This window comes from Drosophila simulans, chromosome 3L (assembly GCF_016746395.2).
Source record: "Drosophila simulans strain w501 chromosome 3L, Prin_Dsim_3.1, whole genome shotgun sequence".
Taxonomy (NCBI): Eukaryota; Metazoa; Arthropoda; class Insecta; order Diptera; family Drosophilidae; genus Drosophila; species Drosophila simulans.
Window position 1 is genome coordinate 20,529,666 of NC_052522.2, and position 27,536 is coordinate 20,557,201.

A 27,536-nucleotide genomic window follows, 5' to 3' on the forward strand; every position below is an offset into this window, starting at 1 on the left:
GGGATGTTGGGGGTCTAGGAGGAGCAGCTGGAAAAGCCGCCCGGAGGATGTGGCAGCTCTACTTGAACTCATTCGGCGTGGAAATTATGGCACGCTCAAGTTGATTTTGACAGGCAGCAGGCGCAAGGATTCCCAGCACAGAACTCAAACGCACACTCACACGCACACGCACACGCACACGCACACTGTGGTATGCATCCTTGAATCCTAGAAAACTTTTGCGAAAAGGTTCGGCACAGGGACAATTTTGAAAATCCCCTTTAATGTTTTTCAGAATTTGTTTGACTTTTAAATAAACTATTTAATGGTAAGTATGATAATAATATTTATTTAAAACCAAATTCAACCAATCACGGAATGAAATTCTGTGTACAAATTGAGGGCTTGTAAACTGTTTATTGGACTTGATTTTGCTTTTTACTTAGAGCAGTAGGTAATTCTCTGAGGCATTTAAAGAAATTAGTTCTTACTTAGCTAGTTTCTTTAGTCGTTTAAAGCGATGGAGAGTAGAAAATTCGAGTAAATTTCATCTTAGTTGCCAATCAACTGTTTAAGACTCGTAAGATATAAAAGTAAAAGTTTTAGAAGTCGAAGGTTGACTAAAGGCGAATTCGAATTAAATGAAACTACTGTCTTTAAGTCACAATAATAATGGTCAAAGGAAACCACATTTTTTTCTCTGTGTAGCAATAAGTGTCTAACGCGCAAGTGGCAGAGCAGACTGCTGCTCCTGGGCAGGCTCTTAATTGATATGCAATAAACATTGGCCACCGAACGGCAGGCGAAATGGCAGGCAGTCGGATCGATGGAGGAGCTGGATGCTTGACTGACAGACAAAAGCTGGCACAACTCCGACAAGTAAATCCGGGCAGGACTCTGTCTTGCCCGCACTTGCCACTTTCTCAGCTTCTGTTTTGTTTCCTTTCCGACGCTCCCATTTCCGTTTCCGCTCTGTCTTCTTCCCCCCCTTTCCCTCTTCACCCGCTTCCCCTGCCAGTCAGGCATTCAAGTTTAATGCGCTTAGTTGTTCTGACTCCATCTGCGTTTCTGTTTCTGTTCCTGGCCTGGATCCGCTCTGTCTTACTTTGTTTCACCGAATGCGAGGAGCAGTGTCGGGCATTGTGTAACATTTAGGAAAATTGAATTACAATGTATTTTGGTAAATTTAGCAAAAATTGTTGCCTCCTAATTGAGTCTGTGTGGTCGAACCCCTGACGCTTGAAATGTACGCAATGTGAATGGTAGTACAAGCCCATTCGGGCATAATTAAATGGCTATCTTAAGTCGCTCAAAATGCTGATTTAGCTGGAAATTGACTCAATAATGAGATATCTAAGTTCCATAGTTCACTCTTCTCATTGTGATCGATGGCAAATTGACGTAGATGAACACTTTGGTAAACAACGGGCTGCAATTAAGGTGTCTTAAATGTAAACTAGTAGATTTATGTTGAGCTCTTGAAATATTGACAGTCAATCTTAATCATTTTTTGTAATTCTGCTCATAAATATTTAAATTTTAAATGCTATGGTACAAATTACTTACTCATATCGTCAGACGCAACAATTCCGGCTGTCGAACTGGTAGCCTTTACGTAATGGCTTTGGTTAGATTTTATCACGTATACGCCTAGGTGCGCATTGTTGGGTAGCACCAATGTAGAGTGGATGAACTTAATAGCAATATAATTCACAGTTAAATTTGAAGTTTGCGCTTCGATTCGCGATTCCAATGCTGAATTACACACAAAACAGACAAAATAGACAAAATAAAATACGAATTCGTTATAACAGACGAGCACGCACACATTAAGATAAATGCCAGCTGCTGTTTTAGATGTCGATGTGTTTTTGTATTCCCACGCTAGTCCTACAAATTTGTCGCTGCTTTTGATTGCCATTTAAATGTGCATATTTAATTTGTTTATTTATCGGATGGAGCGAGGCCTTAAGAGGAGGAAAGCACGCAGCTGAAATGCAATTTAGGCTTTCATTTTAATTTATTTATGGCCATTTATTTAAATTCTTGCAAAAATATTTGCCAGAACGCCATTTTATTTGGACGGCATTTGGGCTTTTGTTGCGATAATTTATGCAAATTATTTTCGAATTCTCCAAGCCAGCTCAGTGGGGCATTTCTCAGTCGACTTTTCCCTATGGCTGCCGCTTCAATAATTCATTATTGATTGGCAGAAGTTGTGTCGAATGGATAAACTTTGACTGAGCTCAGATGAATCGACAGAAATTGATTTAAATTTCGATGATAATTCGTGTTGCCTCAAAGTTACATCGATTGAAGTATTTAAGTGGATTTATGGACAGGAAATAATAATTAAAATTAGCATCAACAAACAACAAATGCTTTTAATTAATACCACATACTATTTAAGCTCGAAATCACAACAACGCTTCCACTAAACTTATATTCCCTTGAACATTTAAATTATCGCCTGACTTAGCAGATATCCGCCAGTTTTCTGCATCATAATTCTTGCATTCCCTTAATCTGCCTTTGAGCCAAAGGATTTCCCCGTCCTTTTTAATTTTGTGAATGGAATTTGCGTGCAATTAATAAATTGTTGGCTCGCTTCTTGCGGAATTTATGCAACGCACAAAATTAATATTAACGCTTGAGCGTGTAATTGCCGTTTTGCTGCCAACAGAGAGATTAAACCGAACGGTTGATTAAATTTTTATGAGTGCAGCTTATTTATTCACTGTTGTAACAATATAGTTCACCACTAGTTAGTTAACAGAACTTCTGAAGGCAAATTGCCAATTAAAGTGCAAGTTAGCATGACACGAGGCTCTCAACTTTTAATTATCCTCGTTTCTTTGTCAAACTTCGGAAATAGTTTTACAAACAGGAAACATTTTGTTGTCAGGTTCTGTTTTTAATATTTTTTAATCCCTACAAAACACAAGTAATTATGTAGCTCTTACTAACTAATATTTTCTAGCAAAGACAAAAAAATAAAACAATAATAATAATATTTCATAGGAAATATGAAGTCCAAGTTCATTACTAGGCAATGAGATTATTTTATAATTAAATAATTAATTTAATTATATTAATTAAATGATTAAATACTATATAATTTTAATAACTTTACATTAAGCGATAAAATAAGATGAAAGTTTGTTATCACCTTCGTGGAACTAATATGCCCTTTGTTCTATGTTACCCTAATAAGTTGCAATGTCATTTAATTAAAATAAAAACGACCGCTTCGATAACCCCTTATTTTTTAACCAAATTGGCAGATGGCGTAATTATATTAAGGTCGTGTTGCGGTTTTTTCAGTTAGTTTCACGTTTCACTGAACGAATGTCCAGCTTCAGTTTTGTATAATTTAAAATAATTAAAATGCCGCATATAAGCATTTGCCTTAATCCTTTTCGAGCTGCCGAACCTTTTCTGAACCGCAAATATTATAATGTGCCCCTTATCCCTAACTGATTTTCAGGGGGTCCTACTCATTCCCAAAATTTTGGAGCACTTGAGCGTTGCTAAGCAAGATTTATGAGCCGCTTGAGGGGACGTGCCATTGGCATGGCTGTGGCCTTTGCACTGGTTATTTACTGTATTTCTTTTTTGGCATTTTGTATTTGCCAAGGTCTTTCCGTTTGTTTGCCATCTTTTGCGGCCTCCGAAAAGTTTTCAACTGGCCTTGCTCTTTTCGGGCAGCCCCAACCCCCTCAGAGCATTTGTTCTCATCTACGGGTTGTGGCAGTTAAATAATTTAAAACATTCGAGCATTTTGGGGCAATTTGGTTAATGGCCTGTGCCGGCCAAAGGGTTCGAAGTCTCAAGTCCCCAAACGAGCTCGTAAATAACGCCAAGCAAACGATAACGATTGGGCTGTCTCAGCTGCCTAATGTGCGCTATCTGAGAAATCCGGCAATAGGGGGTAAATAAGCCAAGAAAAACCTAAAATCTACTTTAAAGGTCCAGCAGCTTTAAGAACATGTGACGCAAGTCCTTGCAACGCTCGTTTATGTGGCGCACTAGTTCAAGGACTTGTCCAATTCGCTCCAACCCAATTACGCAAAAAGTACACAAGCTCACTCACGAACGAATCACCGGTACACAGAGAAAATGCAGGGCTTCTTTAGTTTGGAAAATGCGAAAATGTACAGTATCATATTTACAAGAAGATTTAAATTAAGTACACTTTTTAATTGTACTCATTTGAATGAAAACGGTTTTATGGTGGGAATCATAAAGTTTTTCATACTTCAGTTGAAATTTGTTAATACTTAACAGTATAATTCTGAAATATCGATTACTTTTAAATTTATATATTTCTTAATTGGTTAGGAACTCAGTGCAAGTTGAAATGGGCTCATACCAATGGCTTTTCCCCTGTGTACGTTCGTACGGTAAAATAAATGGCATCCGACCTGCCCTGGCAACCTTTAACCCTAAAAATGCGACCCGACCTAGAAATGTGTGTTTGCCCGCTCTCACATCAGCATAGGGGTATCCTTTCTGCACAAAGCTAGCGTGCCATGAATTTTTGTTTATGCTTGCGGGCAGAAGATAAACACACTCGCACACACCCGCACACTCTCGCTATGAAACACACACATGGACCGCGTAATATGTGCCAATGCCAAAGGATAACGTGGGCTGCCGACTGACGACTGACAACGACATAACCACAAGCAGATAGCGCAGCTTATGCAAACGTTCAAGGACACCGCTGCAGCGACGTGTGTGTTGGTGCGAGCCTTTCAAAGTGGCGCCTGCAGGTTATGCAACACTTTTGTGTTTGCTATTTCGCCTTTCAGTACGCGCGTGTGTGTGTGCGCGCTAGTGCCTTTGAGTTGTTCCAAACTATGGCTTTAATTGCTGGCAATTTGTCAGGCTAATTTGCTAAATTTGACACCTCGGCGAGCACACACACTTGCAAATTAATGACGTCAAAAATACAACTCTCGCTCTCTTTCGCTCTCGCTCCTCGGTCAGCATTTGTGTGTGCGTGCTAGCAGCAGCTCGGCTTGTGTTTGTGTGTGTATGTGTGTGCGTGCTGTGTTCACTTTCACTTTCATTGATTTTCAAGCATCGCAGCAAATGCTGGTCACCACACTAGAACACAACTCACTGGATATTCCACCGATTAAAAGCACAATTTGCACCCTTGCAACTCACGAGATTTATTGGCCAACTTTTCGCGGGAAATATTTATTTTAACTTATGGATACATTTATTTTTTACTGAACACTTTCTCTGGATTTCTCTCGGTCGCGTGGCATCATCGGTCCGCTGAACAGGCAGCCCGCAATTTTCAACGTCGAACTGCGCTCGCTGCCAAAACTGAACTGAAACCGTGCTTCTGCCAAAAGCGTTGCCACGACCGAAGTGGAAGCAGCAGCACTTCAGCGACTTCGCTGCTGAAAACTGGCTGCGAAATACTGGTAACAGTATGGCAGTTGGCGGCGCAGGCGCGTTACCTGCTTTCAGTTTTCCCTGCCGATTTCCCCCTTTTTACGTCACTGTTCGCATCACACTGTTGCGTCCTGTTCTTCACTCTCTTGGCAGCTTTGTTTACATTGTTTGAGTGTTGGGGTATTTTCCCATTTTCGTGCTGGCATCTATAAATAAAGTTACGCATACGCCACGTGGGCCCCAGCGAGGTGAGAAGCCATTAATAGCGTGATTGATGGTGGATATCTATTTTAGGTGTTAACTTGAACTTGATCCAAATCATCCATTATTTGCAGAGCTCTAGTTCTGTTTACATTGTCGCGTAAAACTCAATTGACATATCGATAAAAATGTATATAAAATAGGATATGCATTATCCTTGGTAGTGAAAGAATTCTCTTCTTTTTGTAGTTTTTGGCCAGTAGCTCCATATATTTATTATTATTATTTTTATTTCCCAAAAGGAGAACCCCGAATTATTAGTTGTCCACGTGTCGAACAAATTACTTTCTACAACTCAATTTGAAGGCCACAAACGCCCCAAAGAATAACTCGAACACGTTTTCTATTGTTAGTATGTGTGTGTTTTTTTAGGGTAAGCAATTTTCACGCTGATTGGTTTCCAGTCATTTTTCGTTGTTGCCTTCGCCCTTCATTTATTTAGTTCTTGGGCCAAGCAGAAAAAGTCAAAGAGCCAAGCCAAATGTCAACCACCCTTCGCCGCACTTTCGCCCCTTTATCCCTTGTTGGTCCTTCGGAATTTATTAATGAAATAGCCCCGTCCTTGGCCTGCGAACAATTTTCAATTTCCAATTTTCCACTTTCGCCTTTTGGCCTTCGGGCGAAAATGCGTTTGATAAATTTCCCATCGAAATCGAAAGAGGTCAAACTTTATTTATACCACGTATCCTACGCAGTTGCAATTACTGCATCGAATAATCATTAGCAATAACTAATTAAAAGTTTACCCACTGCGGATAATTTCATTTCATTGCTAACTTTTTTCCTGTCGCAATCGATTACATTTCCCCCTCTCCCCCCTTCGCAGCCATGAAGTTGAATGTGGGTCGTAAATAACAAGAAGTTAGGCACTCTCCCTTTTAGGGGCGTGGCAATTTGTGTGGGCGTTGCGGTCGATGTAGGGAATTCTCTAAGGCTAAAAGTAAAGAAATGTTTGAGACAAGCAGGCTAAGAATATGGGGTCCGATTAGGATTTTTATCAATGAACGATGGCACAGAGTTATTATGCGAAACCAGTGGGCGGCCTGTCCTTTTCGTCCTTGCGTGGGAAGATTGTTGCTACTTTCGATGTGATGCGTGTCATTTGGCTAAGGATATTGGTTGCCTTTCCCAAAGTTGGGAGTCGAGGAAGATTGAATACTCTAAGAATGTGTTGGTATGCTAACACTGGTTTTCTTGTAACAACATACTTCTTTGAACGAATTTAACCAAAGCAGTTTATTACATTATTTTACATTACTGTAATTATTTGATTATATTACTTAATCCCTACACTAAACCTCACTATTTTTAATGGCTGTTGTGAAGTTATTACATTTGATTAAAGCAAAATTTATTTTCTTATATAGTTATATAGAAAATATAATATTTTTAAAGGTTCTAATATATATTTACAAAATATTGTACATATAAACATATCTTCTATTTTAAATGTCATTAAAAAATATTGCATTGAAGAGTGTGGCCATAACAAGAGAGCCCATTTTCCGGACAGTTGCTTCGCAAGGCCTACATCAATTGGGGCTTACTTAAGGGTTTCAAAGACTATGACTCGAAATCGAGGATGGAATTTCATTCAGTGAGCCATCTGTGGCTTAAAAATTCGTCCTCTTTTCAGGGGAGGTCGGTCTGCCTGCCTGCCACTCAGTTGCCGGTCATATCGTCCTCATTTCGGGGGCCAATCCAGTAGCCAGAAGAGACTGGCAATGTTCGAACTTTTACGACATCAGCAGCGAGTGCCACGCTAATCATAACCGATAATGGCCGAGAGGCGGACTTTCGTGCATTGAACTATCTATCCGGCAGTTAGCAAGTTTTTTTCCCCGATTTTTTGGCGGGTGACGAGCGTTTGCTGCTCATTAGGGCGATACTGTTGCAAGACTTTTGGTCCTGGCGAACTTGCTCTTTATGGCGGGGTTGTGTGTGTGTGTTTGTGTGAGTGTGCCCGGCGCACTTACACTTAATTGAATCCTGCGGGCGTAGTGTAAGGATTCCAGTCGATGGGCGGAATGGTGGTTGGGTGGTCGGGTGAGTGGTGGTGAGCCCCTGAGGCATGCGGCATGCCAAAGCGTTTAGCAACCAAATACGCTTTGCTCCCGATTTTCCCCCTGCCCCTCGGAAATGCCCAAGTCTTTGTTGTTGCTAGAGCTCACATCCTGCCGCCGGCGCATCCTCATCTCCATCTCCATCATACCGTTCCCATCGACATTCACATGCACATCCTCATCCTCATCTTCATCCTCGTCCTCATCGGCATAGTCAGCCTGTGAACCATGGAAGAACGAGCCACTGAACGAGGAAGCGAGCGGCTCTAATTCAATTAGCAAGTTCAGCGCCAAAGCGGCAAATGGCTCGTTAAACACGCTGTGTTTTTGTTGCTCCTTACCCTCCTCTCTAAATGCACTCGGAAAACATTTTTAATCTATTTAGGACATTTTTCTGCAATTTTGTTTTAATGTCTTTTCCACGCGAACAAAGCTATTTTCTCACTTATAAACTGTCGCAGAAAAGTTTTACCTAAACATTTTTGCGATATAAAAATGCAATTTTATTTGCATGGTTATTTCACTTTTAGCTTAGCTTATATAGTTAACAAGCTTCGTATTTGGATGTGTTAGTTTTATGAAAGGGTAGTATAGAACTCTAAATGAACACAGTAATTTTACTTTTTTGCTTTATGTTTAACGCTACACTTAAAGGTCCATTTCCTAATTAATTAGACTATTTATAAATAATTAAATCGTATACCACGCATTGTTAATTCGATTATTATCATGTGTATAAGCATTTTTACCGGTTTTTACTAGTGTATTAGTTTAAATTCAGCAATGGGATGGTATCCCCTCTGCGAGCATTCGGTTTTGTCCTCCTGCTTAATGCCACTTCACTTGTGTTTGCTCGTTTTTTAAACATGTTTTATTACATTTTTTTCGCTAGCTGGCGCCGTTTTCATGGCACCGGAAGTTGCCACACGCACAGAGAAAGACACACACACAGCTATAGAGTGTGTGGCAAAATGAGCAATGAGCAAATGAGGAAAATGTTATAAATTGCCAAAAGTCCGCTTTAGCGTTAGCTCCCTTCATTTCCCGGGCTTTTCTTTGTTCTCAGCGGTTTTTTGTTACCCTGTTTGGTTGTGCAGATAATGCACGGGAAAATCTTGTTCACTCTGGTCACTGACCACCCAAATGTGTGGACTCAACTCCTCTTTCCCGCAGGATAATTATGAGCTATGCATGGAATGGCCGGGCCACAGTCTTACCTACGTTTAATTTATGCACAAATAACACGAGCAAATTATTCGCTTTGTTCCGCAAATGTTTTTCAAGTGAATTGTGTTTGGTCAGGAAAAGGGGGAGTGGAAGCCTTCGCCCGGCGTTTCATCTTCCACTGCAATATCTATGGAGATTAACAGGCATGTGGTAGTGGCTTTCCTTTTCCACACTCTTCCCCACACTGCCCTCCCACCCATTCCTTCCCCAATTCTGACCATAATCGCCTTTTCTTGCCAGTGGCCGGCATATGCCCATCGTTAGCTGGATATCCTGGCTGTCTGGTTTGGTCGCAGGACCAGCAAACTGGATACCGATTCACCAATCCGTTTGCCCTTTGCAGGCGCTTTCTGCCGAATTTTCCTTTTTGCTTTTCACACATTTAGTTGGGTTTCAGTTTTTCGCTTCGACCATTTTTTTCACCCTTTCTGTTTTTCCGCCAGCTGCAGCGGCAACAAAAGTCCATTATCCTTTTCGGCGTTATCGGTAATCAATTTCAGTGGACCATCGACGGAAAAAATAGTTTTTAGCCTTCTAGTAGCGGACCAACAAAGGCGGTAGTTTGCAAAAGTAACAACAACAGTAGCAATTGTTAGTTTTGAAATATGCACGACCCTCACCCTCACAGCCACCCAATAGCCACCCACTCACACGCATGGAGCCTAACAAAAGCTTTTGAAGTGCTCTTTGCTGGTGCAGCTGTATTTCCATCACCCATGACCTACACTGCAACAAATACTTCAAGCCTATACATTCGGAGAAACTTCTTGCCAAACATTTTATGCGATTAGTACAACGCTCTTTTCTCTCAACAATTATAGAAACTGTTATAAGTTTAAACAATTTTTAGTGTCCAAATAAATTAAATACATTTTATACTTAAGGACTCGTTTTCAGTTAATAAGGGTTTTACTTAGTAGAGTTGTTTTACTAATTCTTGGAATCGAAATATGTTTATTCAAAGTAAAACCAAGGGACTGGTTTCGATGTTCGTTTCTAAAATTATCTAATCGTTCAAATATTTTATATTCCAACTAGCAGATACATTTTTTCTGGTACACGTAAGTTCGTGCATGCAATTTCAGTCGCCACCGACGAATAATTCAATGGCAATGTGAAGCAATTTTCGGTGTTGTTGCCGGCTGCTGTTGGCCAGTCACTTACAGAGTTGTCGAGTTGTTGAAAGTTTGATTTTTTTTTTGAACCAGCGTTTCGCCATTGCCGTTGATGTTGCACTCGCAATTGGCTACAAATTGGCTTGTTGAATTAGGGGCGAAGTCTGAAATGGGGGAGGGTCCAAATCAGGACTCAGCCTTGCGCTAGATTTCAGCAGCAAGTGGTTCATAATTGAATGCGTATAGCTGCAGGAGCAACTGCCAGGGATCTGCTCCCACAGATATAATTACGTTTTCCCTGTACCCGTGCACTCTACATACATACATACATACGTACACCTCTCCTTTAGTTTGCCGGATGAATTATGCAGATGCCTGTGCAGCTGCTCCTCCTTTTGTCTGGCTGTTCATTTCAGCGCAGTCCTTTATCCTGACGAGCAGGATTGAAAGGCGGCGTCAGGGAAAAAGTGAAACTGTAGCTCCGTTGCTCGCCCCAGTGAAAAGCGCTTTTCAATTTGGCGGCCTGCCTCAACAGAACTCAAACCATCTGAATTGGACTCTCGGCGTTCGGCTTTCACTTTTCAATTAATTCTTGTGGCGGCCGAGTTGCGGTATTTTATATAAGCGCTCCCTGGTTGGCATTTCCATGCTCTGTGGTTGAGCAAACGGGTTGGTTAGTTTGACCGGAATGTGTGGAAATTGGTTAGTATTTTAGGACATTCCATTGGACAATCCAATGGGAACCTAATTTAATTTTGCAAATTTAAATGCAATTAATATCGATTCATTTAAATAGAGTTATACAAAATAAGAATCTATTGAGTGCAAGCCAATTTTCATAATAGATAGCTATTTGCAGTAAATGAATAACTTTTCTTAAAGAACTTTTTATTATATTTATTGCAAGTTCCTATATATGATTCTGTGCGATCTTCCCGGGATGTTACCTGTTTAGCACTTTCCTGGGGCCACAACAACTCTTCTGCCCCGCCTTTTTTTTGGCTCTGCCTTTTTATGTGGGTCAGTGCGGAATTTGGCTGGCGCACAGAGAGGCTGCCAAGCCACGTGACTATTTGGAGCAATTGCAGGGGGCAGGGTCCGGGGAAAACACTGTCCAAAACCACGGCAACAATGTGGGGCGAGTGTGTCGATTAGCCAAATTGAAAATGACAAGCTGGAGGCGAACAAGAAGCTCCAGAAACTGGGCCAGGGAGCAGCATATTATGCTGAAGATGATGCAGTGGAGGTCTGTGATGCAGTGGAGGTCTGGGGAGGAATCCACCAGGATGTGGGTCAACTGTTTACCGAGTGACTGCCAATAAGGGCGCATAAGAGGGGAGTGTCCTAAAAAATAGGAAAAAATAAACAAACGAAAATGTATATTGGTAAATCTCAATTTTCAGCGGACCACTCGGCGTATGAGTAATTTTCTCTAAGCGGTTTACAGTGCACGGTCCACTCTGTAGTATTTTCAGGACGAGCGACTGGGGTTCAATGCAAAATCCGATATACGATTTATTTTGGTTAACTGCACATCCAATAAACTACAGAAAATCGGAACATGTATGGGGTTAATCGGGGGAAAAGCGGAGGAGAGACGATGACGTTGTGTAAATATTGACTTTTGAAAATCGAAATCGTCAAAATGTTCATAAAAGTCGAATGGAAACCGTTCAGCGCAGCAAATATTTGGCTCTGTGAGCAGACATGACTCCACATCCTGCACATCCCCGAGCTCGTTTCACGATTCGGGATTCAGGATTCAGGATTTTTCGACTGCGTCCTGCGGATGTGCATGACCATGGCAACTTTGACCAGCAGCCGGCAATCGCTCCCTTTTTCATTCTGACTTCAGCTTGCTGAAAATCACAGCGTATAAATAATGAAAAGCGATTTAATTTTTAACAGCTGCAGTTTGTGTGTTGCGGAATAGAGAGTGTGGATGGGCATCGCGTGCTGGACCCGACTTTATTTTCCTCCTGTTGTCGCATGCTGACCATCGCTCCCATCCTCCTGTTCAAACCCAAATATGTATAGGAACTAACCATAGTGGAACGACTTAAATGCTTAAATTTCACACTTCATTTGGGCACGACTTGCAACCATAGCTGGGATTTGAAGGGATTTGTAGGGGTTTCGCTGATGAAATTTGGGCCATCAATTATGGACATGCACAGGTGGTTGCGGTTTGTGGTCGGAAGATCAAAGGTGTGGGGTTTCATTGATTTTTTGGTATAGTGAACATTTGTATGAGGATATATTCGTTTATGAAGCTTAAAGTAACAATATATAACTCCATTATCATTAGGTAAATGAAGATATTATTAAGACAGCATTATTCAAGATCATTTTAGGATTAAATATTACCTCATAATTCTCGGCTCTCCTTACTGCACTCCTATATATAAAAAATATTATTATAAGCGGCGTGCTTTTTACTCGTTTCACGATTATCCAATACATAAGCTTACTAACTTTCTTTTTTCTTTTCAATGAATGTAACTATTTTTGTAAAAACAAATGCTCAGTATATAAAAACAAATACCTTTTTTTTCTTAAATTTTAATTGAAGAGAGATTAATGAAAATTATTAATAAATCAAATATTTTCGTAATTAAAGCCTCACTTTTATATAAAACTGTTTGTCATTTTATGTTGAAAGCAGCTGCTCTACAGAATCATCTTTTAGTATCATCTTTTGTATTTTTTTATAATTATTATGTACTAGTTGATTGAATCACAGGATTCACCTGAACTGGTTAAAAAAATGTTTTAATGCCTTATTTAGGGCCTTAATTGGTAATAAAACTTGGTCGTAAAAAGGTAAGTGGTTCGTTTTCAAGTTTAAAGCTAAGAGCAACTTAGTGCCAGTTTTCTTAGCTGCTCGATGGTACATAGCTGACAGCAAAGTTGACATTCATTATGGCCGGCAAAAAGGGAGAGAGGGAGACAAAAGCGGAAGCTGCTTGGCTCGCCATTTTCTTCTTCCATTTCCGCCATTTTATCGAGGGACAATGGCAACAGGCGCTGAATTAGCCGTGGGTCGTAGTATGAGGAGTAGGGAGTGTCCTGTCCGATCCTGGAACTCCTCTGGAGCATGCTGTCCCCCTTTGTTGCCCCCTGGCTCATCAAAAACTGTTTGAAATGAGTTTTTATTAGTTTTTGTTGCTGCCATTTTTTGCTGTCACTTGTTGTTTCCTATCTTTCTCTTCGTTCTTCCCCCTGCATGTGTATGGGTGTTTTTTTGTGTGTGCGTGTTAATTAAATTTCAAATGCACAAAAGAACTAACGACACGTTGAGAGGAGCTCTTCGGAGGGGAAGGGGAATGAATGGCGGTCGAATAATGCCAAACCCATTCTCGCTTTAATTGCATCCATGTGTGTAAATGAAAATGTTTGCTGTGTGCTTTTCCTCATATTTCCATCTTGTCCCTCTGTTTTGGTATTTTTGCATTTAAGCAACCCGAGTTGCAACAACAAGGGGATGTGTGGCAAGTTCAGCGGCAAAGATTTAGTCGGACCAACGCCAAGTTTCTGGCCATAAACTTTATTCCGGGGGTTCCTAGTAAAATGCTTTCCTCTTTGCAGCCTCTATTTCCTTTTTTATATATGGATGTTGTTTTGTTATGGTTTTAATTAAGTTTTAACTGGCTCCAGACCAAAAATGCACCACACCAGTTCTGAGCCCCAAGCTTTAGGAGTTGTTATAATTTACCAACAACACATAGAGAAACATTTCTTTTTTATAATTACAAATTATTAGATTGTCTTTTCGCAAAATAAAAAAGGGTAGGTTAAACTTTCTTAATTTATTACATAATTTATTATATGTTATACGTATTTTAAGAAGATACATACAAGTGCTTAATGTTGCAGAGTATTTTACTTTAAATTCATATTTCTATATAAATGTCGGTGTTCGCGGATATATATTGTTCTCAAAAATGTTCTTTTAATGTATAATTTTATAATGATAGTATATTTTACTAATTTGTATCTCATGCACACAATACATTTCATTTAATTTAGAAGTTTTAAAGTTGTGTGTATACACCTTTTTTAAAGTCTTTTTCCTCCTAAAGGTAGTATCTACATCGGAACGGACCAGTTTGGACAACTATACTATATAGCTGCCGTGGGAGTAATTGAAATATGAATGAAAGAAAATTTAATTTTGCCAATATATAATTCATATTATCATATAGGTGGCACGGGAACAGTTCGAAAGTTAATTGTAAATAATAGTAATTAAATCATAGTATCGTTTTTTTGCATCATGTTTCTATTGGGTATAAATCAGTTGTTATAAATACCTTATTACTGCAAGGGTATAACAGCTTTATCCTTGAAATGCTAGCTTTCTTTCTTGATCCTGGTAATTCATTTTATTTTTAGTGTATAAGCCTGTACACAATGGAAACCGAAATCTCGCCCATAAAGCAGCTTTCAACTTTCGGTTTCGCTTGGCCTGGCGGAATCTATTCCGAGCTTGGGAGGGGAAGGGCCATATTTCGAGGCTGCTGCTGCTGACATGCGCCGGGGAAATTGATTAATGCGACTTGTAAATGGCGCCAGATGGGCAACGGAATGGGAGCGGTTAGTAGTTCCCCAGTACACCATACCGATGAAAACGCTTTGCAAATGTTGACTCGAAACTGCAGCAATTTGTGGCAGGAATTGTTGCGCCAAAAGTGTCACATGCAATTGGGCCCCAAGTCAGGCGCACATTCGAAGGACACTCGGCTATGGGAGCACCTATTAGCCAACGTCCTGTGTCCTTGGGGTGCGTTTAGTTAATAGCCTACACCATAATTAACAGCCGCCAAGTAAACAATTTTAATGTTTGCTCCGGAATGAAAAATGATTTTTGGCCTTTGTGGCCTGTTTCACGTGGCAAGGCATCATAAATTTACGACTCGCTCTACGGGTTCCAAAATTTCATTATGCGAAAGTGAGTTCCGTTAATGTGTTTTCAGCGAAGGCGCCGGAGAAAATGCGGAAAACTCAAGAAAAGCCCCGGCAGACATACAAAATTATGCACAAGGCAAACAGTAAACACTACGATGAGAAAAGTGGGAGCGACGTAGGAAAAACAAGGCATTTTATTAAGGGCCCAGAACTAAATGTGTTTATATACTAGTTTTTTTTGGTTGGCGACTTCAAAACTTAACGTAAATACAAACTGAAATCGAATTTACAAATAAACATTGGGCTTGCAAAAATATAAAACAGATTTATTTCTTATGTACGAACTGAATCTAAAAAGTTGGTCACATATATACAAAGATTAGAATAGGTAAAACATTAGTATTTGTGCATTTGTGTATGTATTATTTACATATTTAAAAAATCTACCAAGCCTCTTGTTCTAGTTCACATATATATCAATACCTATGTCGAAGTCCGCCCGAGGAACCTTTTTTATGTATTGCCTTTGGGAAAACACTTCCCTCAAACCGAGCTCTAATAAAATTTGGGTTAGTGAAAATAGGTATATATACTTAAACTTACTGGTAAAAAGTTTTTTTGAGTTAGTGAAAATATTACAAAGGTGTTACCGTGGTTCTACAAACCGAATCTTACTTTCCCTTAAAAGAATCCCACAAGCCGTTAGATATTTAATGCAATTTATGCTAATAATGCTGGAGTCAAGTTGTAAACTTTTTCTGGAATGACTGTCTTTGATATACAATATATAACCCTATAAAGGTTATATATTCCAGATACGGATGATTAGCAAGGTCAATCTACATATATCTAGAAAAGTAAGAATGAACACCGCCCACTAAAACGCTGTAACCGCCCAAACGTCCGCGTCCTCAATTTTCAAAAATGTTTAGATCTTTTTATATTATTTTTTTTTTTTTTTGCCAATAAAACTCCTTGGTCTTTTATTTAAAAAATATTAATAAGTCGACTTTAATCCAAATTTATCAAATACCATTATGCTACATAGTCTACATATATACGCCTGGAATAAATTTGCCTCTTTTCTTACAGCTATATTTAATTTATGCCAATAAATTGCTCGAGCGAAAACAACATCCATTTCCGGCGGAGGCTGTCGGCTTACAATTTAATGCCAACACCCTTGACTTGCATATAAATGCTGGGTAAAAATAAGTTTACTGACTTCGAATTGGCTGCCTACGCAGCAGGTCCTGTAGCGCGAAATTTGCAATTTCTGCATTAAGTCAACAGGGCGAATGAGTGTTTTCCATGGGGCGGGATTGCCTGAGGGAAAGCTGAGTGGGAAAACCCGGGAGAAGCGCTGCTGGTGTGACATTTGTTTGGTTTTAATTTCGGTTCAAAGGTTGCCATGGCTGCCAGACTCCCGCTTTGCAATTCCCCAAACCAAACCCTACGGCCGATGAAGTGTTCTGGGTGGACCATAACACTTTGCTGTCGTCGCAAATGGTGAATGCAAAATTGAAATATTGCATGAATTGCAGGAATGCACTAAGCCATGACGTAACCACCAGCCACCCAGTTCCAACTTTCCAGCTGCAAGTGCAAAATGGGCATGTCCAACACACGACGTCGTGCAACTATTTAATAAACATCAGCAGGGAATGGAGGCTCCATTCCTCCTCCTTCTCCTCCACATCCTCCTTCTGGCAGCCCGCAATTTCTCCACTCATTTTGGCTGTGGTCGGAGGAGCTTTTGATGTCTCGCTCGGTTGCATTTAATAAGCTGCCGGAACGCCAAAGGGGAGGAGGGAGTGGCGGGGTCCTTTGATTCCAAGTCAATGAGGAAGCCTTAGGGAATTCTACGATCACGGATTTCTGGCCTGGAGATGGTAATATACACTAACAGTAGTGAGTCAAGTGCTTCTCAAAAAACTATTTTTGATGCAGACGTACTTCATCCCAAAAAGTAATAGCATTTCCAAGTAAGCTTTATTCCAGGTTTAATACCTTCCAGTTAAATTAATATTCCATATATTCAACCTCGTCAATGTTAAAATCTTGTTTTTTTACGCAGCAAACTTCAAATTTGGGGCATAGACCTACTGGTCTGTTTATGAAACATTCGTCCTGATTCACACATTGTGCAAGAAGCGAAGATCTGGTTATATTAGCATTCGTTTCCTCACAAACTGAAAAGATTTATATAATTATGAATTGACAAGAATTAAGAGTACATGCTTACGAAGTGGCTTGTATAAGTGACCCTGTACAAATCCGATGCTAAGTGTCGCTAGTAAGCAAATCAACACGACCTTTGTCATCATAGTGAGGGGACAAAATGATGATAGTATATTCTCGAAACTACTGAATTTCTTAATTACCGAAGCGGTGCAAATGTAACAGACTTCGTTCTGGTTGAATGTGCCAGCTTATGCAAGGCATTTTCCAGAGCTTCATAATTTATATGCCCTTCGATTTGTTGTGCAATTTATTGGATTCCTGCACAGTTTACTTTCTGAGCAAGTGCGAATGGAATACAAAGAAAAATGCTGTTTGCCAGTCCTGGTAAACAAAGGAAACCCACTGCCAACTGCTAAGCCCGGCCCTTTTAGCTCTTCCAACTGCTCTGGATGGATGCCAGCTGCTTGTTTGGATGGGTGGGAATTCACAATAAACCAGGTCCAGACCAGCACCGGAAGTACGAGGAAGTGACGAAGGCAACGGCGAAGGAGCATCTGGAGCAGCAGCAAAAACCCAAAACTATTTGCACTCAACGGCGGCAACAAATGTTGCTGCGGTGTTGCCTTGTGCTACTTACGGCTGCCATTTGATGGCGATGTGGATGTCGAAGCCGATGTCGGTGTTTTTGCCCCAACACTCAGCATCCTCGCCAGGATTCCAAGCCAAAGTATTCCTCGCCGTGCTGAGCAAATATGGAGGCGCCTGGTGATGTGTTTACAAGTTTGTGAATTGTTGTCATTGTCGTCATCTGGTCGGGCTTCAACTGACTCTGCGGCTCCCCCCGATCCTGGCCAGCACTTGGGTGCTCAGTCTCAGCCCGCTTTTCATTACCAATAGCTGGAAGTCCCCTGCTGCCCCTCCCAATTCAAACATCAATCAAGCTGCATTATGCAAATATTCGCTCGAAAGTTGCAACAAAAGCGCATCGAGCTGGGGAGAAGTGAAAGACGACAAATGGGAAATCGGAAATGGGTTTGGGTTTGGGTTTCGGTTCGGGTTTTGTGTAGGGTTTGGGTTTTTCGGGCGCTTGAGATTGAGGAGCAGCCTGTCAGACGTCAAAAAGCAGTTGCTATCCGTTTCACCGCCTCCCATATCCCATCATCCATCGCTGCTGTCAGTTGCATTACTGAGACAACAAGACGAAGGTTCATCAGTTACACTGAGAAAAAAGATTGCCTATAGTCTTTTTAAACGTTAAAGTTCATTTATTGAGAAGCTTAGTATTATTTCTATTATTTACATATGTTTATGAGGTAACACTTACCATTATTTTTATTCTCCAACGCTACGTCCATGGAAACACATATGTATATCTAATCTTAATCATCAAATAAAATATAAAGAATTTAGTTTACTTGAACTTAATTCATTTCACTACCATTTTTGACGATTTGCGTAAATGTTAACATTTTTCAAGTACAGAAAATATAAAGAAAGTTCGGAAAGGTACGGGAAAAGAAAAAATTCAAGTCAGCTGCCAATAGTTCGACTCGACGGGATTCATTTCCACTGATTCTTCTGCTCGCCGTTCGCCTGAATTAAACGATAACGAGTTTTGGCTTCCATCGCTTCATTTTGAAACTAAAAGCAAGTGAAGGGTTGCCGGCTGCCAACTCCAGAAGAGCCAAGAGCCAAGAGCAAGGAACAGGAGCACTGGAGAACCAAAGAGCCACCACGGCTCCTGGCTTGGTTTATGCGTTAACTTTCGCGACTTTGGGGTAGACAAAAGGGGAATCCGAATATATATATATTTATATGTATGAGTTGCTTTCGAAAGGAAAACAAGACGAAATTAAAACGTCTGCAGCAATTTATACCAACATCTTAAAGGCCAACTTCTACCCACAGATATATGTACATATATATGCATTGTATTGAAATACCATGCAGCAAATCCATATTTTCCCGAATTCCATTTCATTTGCCTTTCGCAAAAGTTGCAACGGGAGTGGAGTTCCAACTTTTTTCGCTGCTGACAATAAACAAAGGTAAAATCTTGGAGGATTTGCAAAGGGGCGTGGGAGGCGTGGCTCTCGTCTGCAGTTTGTTTAGCTGGCAACACTTTGCCGGAAACTTTGCATAAAGTTTGCGTTTGGCCTTATTTTTTTCGCCCCCTTTTCGTTTTGGAAAAATCCTGGGGAAAAGTTTTCAAATTACTTTTACGATTTCCGAACAAAATGCAAGACACATACAAGGGCAAAAATTGCCGTGTGCCGTTAATTGCAAGCAATTTGCGATGTATTAAAAGTTAAGGCCAAGTCTGAAACCGGAAAATTCTCGGCTTAAACGCAGCGAACTCCGAAATTTGCAATTTAATAGTAGTTTCGCTATTGAAAGTTCACTAATGACGGAACACTGTTGGAAATTAACATGCAACTTTGATGCTGCTGCAACTTCAATTCGTTCCGCCCCCGGCCACGCCCACCTTTGCATAATCCTTCAGCTGTTAAGTAGTTCTGCTGAGCGAAATAAACAATTTAATTAGGCGGCACTGTTTTGGCCATGTGTGTCTGCGAGTGAAATCAAATATGCGTAAACATCAGCTACAAGATTGTGGCGCCCCTGCCTCCCTGCCTCTACATACATATCTAAACAAGACGCAGGCATGCGTAATTAAATTTACATGAATTTGATATTGAGCACACAGCTCACACACACCATAGTGGCGTGGGTGAATTGCGCGGCCTGCAATTAACATTGCCTACTTGCCGGCGCAGAAAGCAGGAAGCTTGAATTTCTGTTGCCTGCTTTCGAGCGCCTGGCTTGGAATAGAACTCTAGCATCTGAAGGCGCAGCTCTGTTACAGTCCGGGTCAGGTTAATAGCACTGACAGGCTTAAAATTTACTGGCAACTATAAATAAATTATAAAGTAAGTAAACATTCATTTGGATATTAGTCGTAATTTACCAATGTCCAAATAAAACCTCACCAAAATAAAATCTATCTTGCCAAAAGTATTCTTCTAATAAAATAATATAATGTATTATATAATAAATAATATAATATAGAAAAAGGCTCTTAAAAAGCATTGCATATCGTTAGTTTTGGTTATTGTTTAATTGATATATGTAGCTAGGAAACCGAAAAAGATATTCAAGTTATTTAATTTGGCATTATGTTGATCCAATATCCTTGACCTCAGCTGTGCTACACATGTAGAAAAGTATGAAAATGAGACAACGTACTGACACAAATGAACTGTTGCAAAAGTTCATTGCGAGGGGAAAAGTTTTGGCATTTGTGATTCTCGGCCCCTCCCTCCTAATTGGCTGTGACCCCGCCCCCCTGTCGGGCCCAATGAATCTCTAATTTGGCGCATTTTGGAGTTCATAATAATTAAAATTACGCGCTGTCTGCAATGTTGTTTGTACGCGCCGTTGTTGTCCTTGTTATATGTATTATTTATGGCTTGCGAAACTTTGTCCTTGCGACTTTTGCCTTTGACTTGATGCCAACTTTTGGGTTTTCGTTCGTGACATTCATCAACTTTTTGCGTAAATGTCACCGAATCAGACGAGCGGCGGGAAAGAGTTTTAAATGGAGATATAAGTCAGTGCTTTTGTCACTTTTCGAATCGCAAATCTGATTATGAAAAGCGATTAATTTCAGTGAATAATTGCACTCTCCTGGGTATGCTGATTGAAAAAAAAACATATATGCTGGCGAACGAGCTGTTGGAAATTCTGTTTGACAAGCACACGACAACAAAGCGACATTTTGTTATTATTTTTGTTATTATTCGAGCTCTTGGCAATGTCAACAGTTTTGCGCTTTTATCTGTTTGCACAGCAGCCGGGCTCCCACTCACCCGCCCGCCCACTTCGCCTACAGATTCAGTGTGTGTTTAACATAAAGCGATTAATTGCTTTTCATTAAACGCAGCTCGTATTCCACCTCCCCCCCTCCCCATTTTCCACTCCGCCTTTTGCCAGCTGTGCTTATTTAACTTTTAATTTGAAGCCGCGCTCTGTGGCAATTTCAAAATGTGTTTACCTTGGGAAAACGACTTGTGCCAGAAACTTAAGAACAATCTTAAGAATGGCTCGAGTATTCGCGTTCCACACTTTGCGTTTCATTGGCAGCAATTTTTGAAAGCTTAAATTATTATTTTGCATATAAAAGTCTTACCAAAATATTTACTAGTGAATAGGATCAACGCAGGAATACATTAACTTTATACAATTTCAAAATACAATTTATCACAATGTGGTAATGTTAATCAATGTATGAGTTACAAATTGTTCCAAGTTTTTAATACATAAATAAATAAATAAGTAAACCATAGTTAATATTGCCAAAAAAAGTAGATTTAACCAAAGCAAATAACCTGCCAAGCTAAATTTGCACCAATTTGTTGAGCCTTTCGTAATGGGCCGTTAAGCAGTCTGCACTGTGAAAAATGTCATCTACAGCCAGACAGGTGGGCAAACAGTCAGTCAACTGGCAAATATTCCGCCCAGACAACGCCCAGTTTGCAGGTCAAAGGTGGCTGGAGGTCAAGGCCGGGTCTACACAGGCGAATTTGAGGCAATCTTCGGCTAGACGATGGGACAACAAAAACAGCTGGCCATGTAATTGGCGTGGGCTTGACTGCAGGGCAATCAACCAGGCGAATATCCCTGGCCAATATCATTACTAATACCAAAATAAGCGATATATCATCTTGTTTCAGCTGTCTGCTGACCAATCGCCTTCTTTTATGGCCCCGAGCACAACCCATCAAAAGCAATAGAAACTTTACAACTTGCAGACATCTTTTGGGTCAGAGACAAGAATTTTGAACTCGACTTGACTCCATTGATGGCCAAGCCAGTGCAGCATGTTCGTGTATGTAAGTGGGTGTTTGCATACGATGTGGAACATTGGCCCTAAGCCCTCTTTTGGACATTGGCCATCCGATTAAGTTCGCACACCAGCAACAACAGAAGTGCATTGAAATCGAGCAAACTCTCGGCTTGAAGTTTCCGAAAAGCATTTCCTTGTCACCAACGAACTTTTCGACCCATTGTGCGCATTCTGGCCGCATTCGGCCAAACAAGGACCCTGCAGGACCAGCCTTAGCCTTGGCCCCCCGAATAAGCCATGGCTAACAGAACGCTGTTATTAACCACGTGCTTTCCTGCAAGTTGGCGATTCTGCGCAGTGCCGTGCACTGTCCTCACTCTCTGCGCTCGCAGCTGTTCCCAGTATTTGGCTCACGGTGCGTATGATTGATAAACCAAAATAAATATTTGCCAGCCTCCGCAATGCATAAGGGGCCAAAAACTCGGAGCTTGAGAACTCAGCTTGGGAATGGCATTCAGGGGGCTTTTTTAGGCGTTGGTCGCACGTCGTCGAGGGGCTGTGACCCCCAAGCACTGGGGGCGTTCCACCAAACATCTGTGTTATGGGCACAAATTTACACACACACAAACATACACATGCTCAATACAGACTGACACAGCAGTGACCTTGAGGAGGCTTTTGCATTCCCTGTAAAGCTGGAGAGCGCGTGGCTCAGTGTATTTGTGTGCGTCACGTGTAAGCAGTTTGGCTTATATATTACAGATATATATGCAAATAAATATATAAGTGGAGGTGCTTTTATTTTGGGCGAGCATTGGCCTCCTCGGCGTTGTAAAGGCTAATGGAAATTTAATTTCTGTTTGGGGTGGCATTAGCATACTCTGAGCTGTTGCCATGATTATTATGCTTATTATTTTGAGACTCCGTTTTGTGGGCGAGGTTTAACCGGCCTCAGGTGTCGATTAAAGCTGATTAACTGACAGGGAGCAGCTGTCGTGCCAATTGTGGTTTTCCCAACCAACAACCGTCAATGCATCGAATTACAATTTAATTGTCGAGGCTGCACACCCACAGGATGTCTCGCCAGGATTTGCAACTGTCAAAGTGACAAACTTGGGCCACTACCCACCCTCCAACTTCACCCACAGTTCAACCAGTTATTTATGCCTTTTGAGCATTTGTACTGAGCACTCGGAGTTCTACAGTTCAAGTCATATATGCTGTGGCAGCCACACACATAAATTGCATTTGACAAGCTCCGTTGACTTTTATGAGCATGGATTGTCTCTGGCCCTCCTACTAATTAGAGCCATGTCCTGGGCTTGGAGCAGCATCTCATTTAGGGGTGGTTCTTCGTTAAAGGGGATCCATGTCAGTGGCAGACTGCAAAACTGCAACCACAATGGGAAAACTTTGCGAAATAGAAATGTTGCAAAATATTTTGAAGTCGAATCCACTCCCTTTCCACTTCTTTCTCCGTTTGCCATCGCCATTCTTCATTTTTCCATTTTCCATTTTTCCCCGTTCTGGCTGAAACAACTTTTTGTTTCGTTCAGGTTAAATGCGCGCGAATTGTTTTTTGGCCAGCAAAACTTTGTGATTTAACTTTTGAATAACTGCGAAGAAGGGAAAGAGGATTTCAGGGGAAAGCAAAAAGAGAGAGAGTGTGCCAAAAATTTAAGTGAAATTCTTTTTCAGTTGACTCAGCAGACAAAGGATACTTGCCGGTGTCGTCCTGTTGACTAGTTTGTCATTTGCGAGCGCACTTAACGACCAACTGCTAGTCAGCATCCAGGAGTTGCTGTCCCTGAAAATTGGGATACGTTTAATGCTCTAACCTTTTTATGCAAATTACTATTTCCACATTTATCCAGTTCCTGCTTCCTGGTTCCTAAAGGGCTCTTTCCTTCCCTTTTAGTCACATTTGCTGCTAGAAAGGCAAACATGCTTTCTGCTGCGGTCTCAACTTTTTTGTACAAGTTGCTAATCAACCTGTTTGCTTAGGCCTTAGGACCTTGTCCAGGACCTGGGCTAATGACCAGAGGATTTTTAATTTGTGCACACATGCTGAAACGTGGCGTGTAATTAATGCGGGCCAGATCAACCGCTAAGCTAATTAAACAATACTTAAATGGCCTTCTTTAATAACACTGTTTCCAAGGGAAACATTTTTAATTTTATTTTGAGTGTATAATTTTCCCAAGAAAGTGCTAAAAGAAAGTAGTTGGCTTAACATACAAATCTCATTCTTATTTTTGCTACTTTATTTGCATTTCATAGGTGAAGTTTGCCCCGCTTATCCAAGCTGCCTTTTATGGAAAGTTGTGAAAAATATAAATTTGAGAGCTGGAGTTTCCGTTAGTGGTCAGTAGAAGTGGAAGGGACCAAGGCACGCGGTTGACCGACAATTTATTACAACCACGTCAAAACTCATTTGAATGGCCGGCATACTAGCCGCAGTTGCCGCCCATAAATCAGATTCTGCACTGCAGCTGATAATGCTGAAAGTCGTGGGAATAAAGTTGGGAACTGGGCGGAAGTAAAAATCCACTGTGGGCCAGCTGCTCAATTGAAAGGCTCGCTGACTTCTGGCCAAAACAAACGCTCCAAAGCTGCAGGATGCGCTGCTCGCCTTTTTGGTTTTCACTTTCTGGGTCAAAGGCAAATGGAGCAGACGTGGAGGAGCCCACGATGAAAGGCCGCATAAATCACAGCGAAAGTTGCCGAAAATTAAAAGTGAAAATTGCTTTAAATGTAGTACTCCAACATAGAAAGTAAAAATATAAAGAATGCAAATAAAAGGTTAAATTAATTAAATTATGGGGCTAAGGTGTCAATTTGAAGATATGTTTGAGCCGGGTTGCACATTTCAAGATTTTCAAAATTTAAACATATAAACAGAGAGAATCGTATCAACGTCGAGATCTATAGCAGACTATAGGATAGATCTCGACGATAGGATAGATACGGACAGAGGGACATGGATAGATCGACTTTTGATTCTGATCAAGAATATATATACTTTATATAGTCGGCAACGCTTCCTTCTGTCTGTTACATACTTTTCAACGAATCTAGTATACCCTTTTAGTCTACGAGTACCGCGTATAAAAACATCAAAATATCTTTGTGGGAAAGGCACCGACTTGCAAACTAGAATCTCGCTGAATCTCAACGTTATTTTTTCGTTCCCAAGATCACTTTGTTCATATGGACAGACGGACAAGTCCATCCGTATCCTGATCAAGAATTTTCTCTTTAGTTTCGGAAACGCTTTCTTCCGCCTGTTACACATTTCTCAACGAATCTAGTATACCCTTTTAATTAAATCCATTTTTTTAAGTTGATTAATGATTATTACACACTTATACTTCGGATTTTAAGGTCAATTTAACGTAGCAAGCATTAACGTTCTAATTGTTTTAGTGATTGTAAAGCTTAATTTTCTGTCTTCCTCAATATGTGCAAGTTCTTTTTTACCTTTTGCAAAATACTTTGTAATTCGCAAACAAGTTCTGTGCCAACAAATGCAGACTAAATGAGACTGTTAACACCCGCTGCATATGACATGATTAATGGTATTTTAGTCTATCTAGTTCGCTTGTGGGTTGCAAGCTCAAGATCAAGATCATCTGTTCCTCTGCCATGGCTGCAACATGACTTGGCTAAACCCAACCTAGTTACTATATAAGCTGGGCTTCGGTTGGGTTTAAGGCATCAGTTACTTGGAAGTCACTACCAGCTACGGATATCCAGTTCATCATGCGCTTCGCTCTACTTGCCGTTCTCCTCATCGGAGTGATCTTTGCCTTTGTGTCCGCCGGCGGAGGCGGTGGTGGCGGAGGTGGCGGAGGTGGAAGTTGGCTGAAGAATGGCGGAGGAGGAGGTGGTGGCCAAGGAGGCTGGCAAAAGGGCGGCGGTGGCGGAGGAGGTGGCAAGCATGGAGGTGGTGGCGGAGGAGGTGGCAAGCATGGCGGTGGAAACGGCGGCGGTGGCAAGCACGGCGGCGGCGGTGGTGGCGGTGGAGGTGGTGGAAAGCATGGAGGCGGCGGCTGGTAAATACCAAAGATCCCCAAGCGAACCACAGAGAATACTCCAGCAACCACCCGATACAAAATGATTTTTTTGGCGACGTTGTCCTACTAAAAACAAAACCTGTCTCGCCTCTTTTCTATACTCAATTGTTTTAACGATGTGTTTTCATTACTTCCTTGTTTAATTTAAAAATAAACCTATTTTCCTGCAATACAAAAAGCCAACATATTTTACTGGGGGTGGTCCACACTGAATCTCACAAGTACTCGCAACCTTAGCTTCCTGCTGCAAATAAAATCCATTTTCGGGACTTTGGCGTGCCACTCAAGAGAACCTGCATAAAGCTGCACAAATTGACTTGTTTATGCGATAATTTCGTGGAGAAACTCGAGCAATTCGATTATTTAGTGATTTCGAGGGATTTCTAAAGATTGCCAGGGGAAAGGCTCAGGGAAAAAAGAGGGTAAAAGCACTGAAAGAGGATGGTCTGGGCAGCTCACAGCTGTTTCCTGCTTCACATGCCTCGGAAAATAAAACAAGATTTATTTAGTTGGTTCGGCATTAACTGTTGCCCTTTTGTTATGGCCAAGATGCCCCTTCCTTAACCGACGGGAACTCTTCTATAACGACTTTGTATTCATGTGTGTGTTCCGAAGGAGCCAGCACATAAAACTCGGATGGGTTTTCTTTTCATTAAAAGCGGATTTACGCACACACACAAAGTGGGCAAAAGGTGGAGAAAGACACAGGACGCAGGACGCAGGAACGAGACGGGAAGTGAGAGCAGCTTATTGCACAATAAACACGAACCCAACCCCAAGCCAAAAACCAACCCCACACCACAGATGCACACAAATTATGAGGCTGGCCAGGCGAAGAAAAGTCCCTTTGGTGTTCGGATGCTGAGTCAGCTACGAGAAGTTTTTTCTTTCTTCGGCACTGACAGAAAATTACAAAAATGCTTTAGTTTGAAAACATATTCAGATATCAAATATGAGATATTCGTAATAGTAATAATCTGGCATGTAAGTTACTCTAAGGATTTTTGATTTTTTTTAAAATTTTTTTAAGGTTCTTAATGAACTTTGTTAGAGTGCACATTTACATAAAGTTATTGAACGACAGTGTGTAAAATCAGTTTCTGTGTAAGAACGGAAGAAGATTGCGAATCCACAAAGGCAGGGATATGTGTGGTGGCCTTTGCGTGTGCTAGTCGTCAACTGGTCAATGTTGTCACAGACGAATGTCAACAAGAGATAAGCCATTCATTTTATTCATTCATTCAGGGCCAGCCACCCAGATCCCCGCTGCCCTTCGTCCTTGGCAGTTAACTACTCCGTAATTTGAGACTTGTTTGCTGTCACTCGAGACGAAAATAATCGACTTTGCCACGCCGTCTACTCGCTATCTCGCCCTATCGCAATCCTCAAGGAATTTCGGGCGCGACTCGTGTCCGATTTCGGTTTGCGGAGCGAGCATATAAAAACACGTATACGCAGGGTGGTC

At 41.0% G+C, this 27,536-nt stretch overlaps 4 protein-coding genes across 5 annotated transcripts in view; 2 read left to right on the top strand and 2 right to left on the bottom strand.

Moving 5' to 3' along the window:
• LOC6738923 overlaps positions 1 to 5,335 on the bottom strand; it is a 42,167-nt gene extending 36,832 nt beyond the window's left edge. The window contains exons 1-2 of one of the 2 annotated variants that reach the window (XM_016169156.2): positions 5,155 to 5,335; positions 1,546 to 1,734 (exon numbers count right to left, since the gene is read on the bottom strand). In XM_016169156.2, the coding sequence (XP_016032754.1) occupies positions 1,546 to 1,549 (4 nt within the window). In that variant the 5' untranslated portion in view covers positions 1,550 to 1,734; positions 5,155 to 5,335. Of the gene's footprint in view, positions 1 to 1,545; positions 1,735 to 5,107 lie in introns of both variants that reach the window. The other variant, XM_016169157.2, reaches the window with a different exon arrangement.
• An 11,603-nt stretch (positions 5,336 to 16,938) lies between these two features.
• On the bottom strand, positions 16,939 to 17,342 carry LOC27207570. The gene is made up of 2 exons (XM_016183255.3): positions 17,211 to 17,342; positions 16,939 to 17,157 (listed from the first exon to the last, which is right to left on the bottom strand). The coding sequence occupies exons 1-2, from the start codon at positions 17,290 to 17,292 to the stop codon at positions 16,988 to 16,990; spliced, it is 252 nt and encodes an 83-aa protein (XP_016032757.1). The 5' UTR covers positions 17,293 to 17,342; the 3' UTR covers positions 16,939 to 16,987.
• A 93-nt stretch (positions 17,343 to 17,435) lies between these two features.
• Positions 17,436 to 18,164, top strand: LOC27208121. The gene is given in 1 exon segment (XM_016183743.3): positions 17,436 to 18,164. A coding segment is annotated over 1 exon segment (297 nt). The 5' UTR covers positions 17,436 to 17,598; the 3' UTR covers positions 17,896 to 18,164.
• Positions 18,165 to 25,699: 7,535 nt separating this feature from the next.
• LOC6738924 (glycine-rich cell wall structural protein 1.0) lies at positions 25,700 to 26,249 on the top strand. The gene has a single exon (XM_002085683.4). The coding sequence runs from the start codon at positions 25,758 to 25,760 to the stop codon at positions 26,052 to 26,054; it is 297 nt and encodes a 98-aa protein (XP_002085719.1). The 5' UTR covers positions 25,700 to 25,757; the 3' UTR covers positions 26,055 to 26,249.
• The last annotated feature ends 1,287 nt before the right edge of the window (positions 26,250 to 27,536 follow it).

What these genes read in the sequence shown, in the direction of transcription:
- LOC27207570 (XM_016183255.3), bottom strand. Translation starts at nt 17,292, where the DNA reads ATGATGACAAAGGTCGTGTTGATTTGCTTACTAGCGACACTTAGCATC. An exon ending in TCACTTATACAAGCCACTTC is followed by an intron (nt 17,158 to 17,210) that starts GTAAGCATGTAC and finishes AAATCTTTTCAG; the next exon opens with TTTGTGAGGAAACGAATGCT.
- LOC6738924 (XM_002085683.4), top strand. Translation starts at nt 25,758, where the DNA reads ATGCGCTTCGCTCTACTTGCCGTTCTCCTCATCGGAGTGATCTTTGCC.